The following is a 6,000-nucleotide window of genomic DNA, read 5'->3' on the forward strand; positions in this document are numbered from 1 at the left end:
ATAAATGCTATTTTAATTCATTCATTCTCCTATAAATCTGCAAATTGGATAAGCATGCTGCCAGTGCCTTATTCCAAGACCCTGATAAAAATGTTAAATAGCACAGGACTAAGGCATGTATCTTTGGGTCACTCCACTGGACTTCTTCCAAAGTGACAGCAAACACTCACTACTCTTTCAACCATTCCTAATATACCTAATTGTACTGTCATCTAGCTTGTCTGTCCATTTTCCCCACAAAAAATAGAATGAGGGACTTTTATCGATTGCTTTGTTAAAATCAAGGTAAACTGTTATCTACAGAATATTCCTAATTTGCTTGTCTAATAATTATGCAAAAAGGAAATGAGTTTAATCTGTTGTAAAAGGAATAGAATAAGCATTTATATAATGGCTACTATGTGCCTTGCACAGTGCAAGCACTTTATGAGTGTATCTTTTGAGCATGTCTTATTAGAAACTTAATATCACCAGCAATACAAATCTACTTATTTAATAACTATATTTAAATTCATTAATTTTTATATTGGAAGTAACAGTAAACATTTTCAGTTCTTCTCTTTAAGTGCCCATCAGGATTCTTTGTCCATTTATTTTCATTCACTTTTTCTCATGTGATCTGTTCTTGATGAAGCCGGACTGGTTCTCTGTGATCACTGATTTCCTTTTCTAGGTATTCACTAACTATCTCTTTAATAATATGTTCTAAAATTTTGCCAGGGATTGAAATAAAGGTCACTTGGCCATTCTCTTCCTGTTTTTGAAAATTGGGGCAACATTTGCCCTTCTCAGGTCCTTACAGTATTTCTTCAATATCTTAGTATCTCTATGATCTCTTAGTATCTCTCTTTATAGGGAGGTATTACCTCCCCCTCACCAATTTTGTTTTGTCTTTTCCAATCCAAAGGTCATTTTCTCTGACAGAGAAAAGAGAAGCAAAGTAGGAGTTGAACTGTTCAGCCTTTTTCCCATTGTTAGCCCTCCTTTGATGCTACAATTTTCCTTGACATAGCTGACAAAAAGCCATTTTTATCCATAATTTTTACATCAGCCTTGGTTGTAGTGAGATCACATATTTAATGATATTTTGCATATCTGAAAGCATTCTATAAATTAATGTTGAGTAGATAATGATGATGCATTTTTTGGCACTTATGACGCTAAAAATCTTGGATGACTGCCTTTAAGTCTAGCCCAAGTTGGAGCTCTGACAGTTTCTCCCAAGTCCAAGGTCCCCTTTTGTCATATCTGCAAAGTCATACCTTATAAAATCCCTTTTGATGTTCCCTTTATCAAACCAAACAAGGAGACTCATTAATTTAAATAAAACAAGAGCATCTAATTAAATACATACTAGCAGACAAAATAACAAGGAAAAAAGTCTTCCCATATATTGAGGGGAAGAATCAGCTTCTTTTGAGATATAAAATATGATAAATTAAAGATTCATCTGGAATGATTTTAGCAGTAAATCCTTTTATAGGTATGGCAGTGGAATTTATTACAAGTGACAATTCTTAAATAAATATGTGTGTGTTCTTTTTTAAATTTCAGATTATGACAGTACCAAATGATCCCTATACTTTCCTTTCTTGTGGTGAAGATGGGACTGTTAGGTGGTTTGATACCCGCATCAAGACAAGTTGTACGAAAGAAGATTGCAAAGACGTAAGAATCAAATTTAAGTGAAAAGATTACAGAAATATTAGATTTTTGAAATTTTTTTCTTTTTTTATTTTAGACAAATGCAAAAACTTAAATGCATAATAAGAAAAGAAAAGATTTTTAAAATTAAATAACAGACACATTGCATTTACACCTGTTTTAAAGAATTACGGAAATTAGCATTCTTTATTTCCGGGGTTCAGTTCACTCATGTTGAAATCCAACAACAATTAGAGATGATAAAGCGTGAGCAGGATAATACAGTGGTTTTAAACACTTAAGAATCAAATGTTCTAGTAATATATTACTCTCATCAGAAGGTAGGTCTCTAAAATTATATATGCCTTATTAATACCATCCCCCACTTTTTGCAGAAGAGGAAATTGAGACTCGGAGAAGTTAATTAGATAGACCAAGATCACCTAGGTAATTAGTGGCAGCTCAGGACAGTGATTTTAGTTCTCTTGTCTCTGTTGTGCCACACATGAATTTCTAAATATCAGGACATAAAACAGCATTATCTTACTTTTCCTACATATATTAGGAAGCCTAGACCTAAAGCTAAACTATGACATGAGTAACTCAAGTCTATCAATTTGGGGAGCACATTTTTAAAATATGGGTCAGGTTATCTCAGTTGATATATAGATCTAATTTTTGTTTTTTGGACAGTACCTGTCATTTTTAATTAGCTTTCCTCTGGCAAATATGATGAAGTAGCAAAATAAATCTTACTTTGGGGGCTTTATTTAATATTTTTTTCTGTTAAACATGCTTTATAGGCCAACAGGGTTGGTTGTTTATAGCACAGAACTAATTTATAATCAATTCTCAATTATCTGCTTTGTGGATTACATGGGAGAAGGTTCCTCCAACCACCACCTTCTCAGTTGAAACAAAATCTCCTCTCTCCTGGGGAAGATGGTGGAGTAGGTTAGAAAATTCCAAGCTCTCCAGATTTCCTCCACAAACAAGACAAAATAATGCTTCAGGGTGAACACAGAACAGCACAATAAACAAGAGTTGGGGCAGATGACTGGTCTTCCTGGGGCAACTGGAGAAGACCCAAGGAAAGACTCCAGGGACAGAGGTTTGGGCATGAGTGAAGTGCAGACACTTCCAGGCTATCTCCCTCTGCTGAAACAACAAGCCCTGGAAGCAGCTAGGTTGGGAAGTAGCCACACCCTCATCCAGAGGAATTCTCACCTCACAGATGTGTGGAGGGGTCAGACATCTGAGCAGGGGAAGATTGAAAGTCCCTCTGCTGCCCAGGGACTCCAGGCCCAGCTCTGCTGCCAAGACATGGTCCTGGGCTACGGCCGAAGGCAAGAAGGTATCAGCACACAGCCAGAGAGTGCAGAAGCAGTGGGGCAGGGACGCAGTTGGCTGTGAGCACTTAGAGGAGAGCTGAGTTCTTGGTTTTGGTTCGGGGCCAGAGGGGAGAATTGAAGGTTTCAGTCAGTGGAGGGTCGTCAGGGAGCAAGAGCATTTCCAGCATAGTGTGGCTGGGGGCCTCAGCTGTGGCTCAGAGGGGAAGAGGAGTGCAGAGGTTGGGCCTTGGATAAAAGTCAGAAAATAACAATAAGAAGGACCTGAGACCAGAGGCACCCTCCACACCCTGGGACTAGAAATAACAAGCTACTAAAAATCAAAATGAAACAAAATAAAAATGAGTAAGCACGGGAGAAAGAACCCAACCATAGACAGCTACTATGGGGATAGAGAAGACCTGAGTTCATTTTCAGAGGAGAATACTGAAGCAAGCAAAAGCCTTTCCTACCCCAAAGAACAACATCAAATGGTCACGTGGCAAAAAAGAGTTCTTAAAAAGAACTTAAAAAGGACTTTAAAAATCAAATAAGAAAAATTGAGGAAAAATTAGGAAAAAAAAATGAGAACAAGAAAACAAAAAAAAATATGAAAAGAAAGTCAACCAACTGGAAAAAGAGATCCAGAATCTTAAGGAAGAGAACAACTCATTGAAAACTAGAATTGGGCAAGGGGAAGTGAATGATGTTATAAGATACCAAGAAATAATAAAACAAAACTAAAAGAATGAAAAAATAGAATGTGAAACATCTCATAAGAAAAACAGCTGATTTGGAGAACAGATCAAGAAGAGAAAAATATAAGAATTATTGGACTACCTGAAAACTATGCCCAAAAAAAGAACCTTGATAAAATATTACAAGAAATAATTAAAGACAATTTCCCTGAAGTATTAGAACAAGAGGGGAAAGTAGAACTGGAAAAAAAAATCCACTGATCACCACCTGAAAGAGATCTCAGGATAAAAACCTACAGGAATATCATAGCCAAGTTTCAAAACCCCCAGGTTAAGAAGAAAATATTATGAGCAACAAGGAAAAAAACACAACTGATTATATCAATAATAAAAGTAACAAAGATAATATAATATCAATAGATGCATAAAAAGCATTTGATAAAGTACAACACTCATTCTTATTAAAGACACTTAAAAGTATAGACATAAATGGACTTTTCCTTTAATTGGTAAGAAGCATTTACTTAAAACCATCAGCAAGCATTATATGTAATGGGAATAAGCTGGAAGCCTTCCCAGTGATATCAGGTGTGATATTATTCAATATTGTACTGGAAATCCTAGCAATAGCAATAAGAGAAGAAAAAGAAATAGAAGGAATTAGAATAGGGAATGAGATAATGAAACTATCTCTTTTGCAGATGATATGATGATATACTTGGAAAATACTAAAGTCTCAGCTAAACAGTTAATTGAAGGTCAAGAATATCAAAGAAGCTAATGAAAAAATGTAAAAGAAGGAGGGTTAGCAGTACCAGATCTTAAACTATATTATAAGATAGCAATTGTCAAAATTATTTAGTACTGGCTAAGAAATACAAAGGTAGATCAGTGGAATAGAGAAGACATACAGTCTACAGCAGCAAATGAATATAGTAACCTAGTGTTTGACAAGCATAAAGACTTACGTTTGGGGGATAAGAATTCATTATTTGGTAAAAAATTTTGAGAGAGCTGGAAAGCAGTCTGGCAGAAATTGAGCATAGATCATTATCTTACACCATTTACCAAAATAATGTCAAAGTAGATACATGACCTAGATACAAAGGGAGCTATTATGAGAAAATTTGAAGAACATGGAACATATTACTTATCAGACTTAAGGTGAACAATTTATGAACAAATGAGATAGAGAGCATTGTGAAATGTAAAACGGATAATTCTGGTTACATTTAACTAAAAAAATTTTGTACATATAAAACAAATGTAGCCAAGATCAGAAGGAAAGTAGAAAACTGGGGGGGAGAATTTTATAGATAGTTCTTCAGAGAAAGGTCTCATATCTCAAATATGTAAAGAACTTTGTCAAATCTGTAAGAATCCCAAGTCATTCCCCAATTGATAAATGGTCAAAGGACATGAACAGACAGCTTTCCAATGAAGAAATCAAAACAATTTGCAGTCATATGAAAAAATTATCTAAATCATTATTGATTAGAGAAATGCAAATTAAAACAACCTTGAGATACATTTTTTTTAAGGCAATTGGGGTTAAGTGACTTGCCCAGGGTCACACAGCTAGTAAATGTCAAGTATTTGGTCTGAGGCTGAATTTGAACTCAGGTCCTCCTGACTTCAGGGCCGGTGCTCTATCCATTGCGTCACCTAGCTGTCCCCAAGATACCATTTCACACCTATCAGATTGGCTAAAATGATAGAAGGGGAAAGTGACACTTAACATACAGTGGAGGGGATGTGGAAAAATTGGGACCTTAATTCATCATTGGTGGATCTGTGAGCTGATCCAACTATTTTGGTGAGAGATTTGGAATTATGCCCAAAGAATTGATAAACTGCCTATATACTCTTTGACACAGCAATACCATTATTAGACGTGTTTCCCAAGATGATTAGGAAAAAAAGGAAAAGAAGCTACATGTTCTAAAATATTTATAGCAGCTCTCTTTGTGGTGGCAAAGAACTGGAAATTTCAGGGATGCCTGTCAGTTGGGGAATGGCTAAAAAAATTGTACTATATGTTCATGATGGAATATTATTCTGCTTTAAGAAATGATGAGCTCAGTGAATTTAGAAAAGCATAGAGAGACCTCTGTGAAATAATGTTGAGCAAAATGAGCAGAACCAAAAGAACATTGTGTACAGTGACTGTAGTTTTGTTTTAAGAACAGCTTTGAGCAACCAAGTTATTCTGACTGTTATAAATACCCAAATTAACCACAAAGATCCTATGAAGATGCTGTTTGAATGCAGAAAAAGAACTGACGTGTGTGTGTCTGGGGGTCTGTCTATGTATGGGTATAAACATACAT

At 35.6% G+C, this 6,000-nt stretch overlaps 1 protein-coding gene across 5 annotated transcripts in view; it reads left to right on the plus strand.

The window, feature by feature from the left end:
* The window catches only part of DCAF6 (DDB1 and CUL4 associated factor 6), a 161,155-nt gene that overhangs the window by 61,206 nt on the left and 93,949 nt on the right, over positions 1 to 6,000 (plus strand). For all 5 annotated transcript variants that reach the window (XM_027868427.1, XM_027868425.1, XM_027868428.1 and 2 more), the window contains one exon: positions 1,555 to 1,668. In XM_027868427.1, coding sequence (XP_027724228.1) covers positions 1,555 to 1,668 — 114 coding nt within the window. The remainder of the gene's footprint in view (positions 1 to 1,554; positions 1,669 to 6,000) is intronic.

This window comes from Vombatus ursinus, unplaced genomic scaffold (assembly GCF_900497805.2).
Source record: "Vombatus ursinus unplaced genomic scaffold, bare-nosed wombat genome assembly UNPS02014789.1, whole genome shotgun sequence".
Classification (NCBI taxonomy): domain Eukaryota; kingdom Metazoa; phylum Chordata; class Mammalia; order Diprotodontia; family Vombatidae; genus Vombatus; species Vombatus ursinus.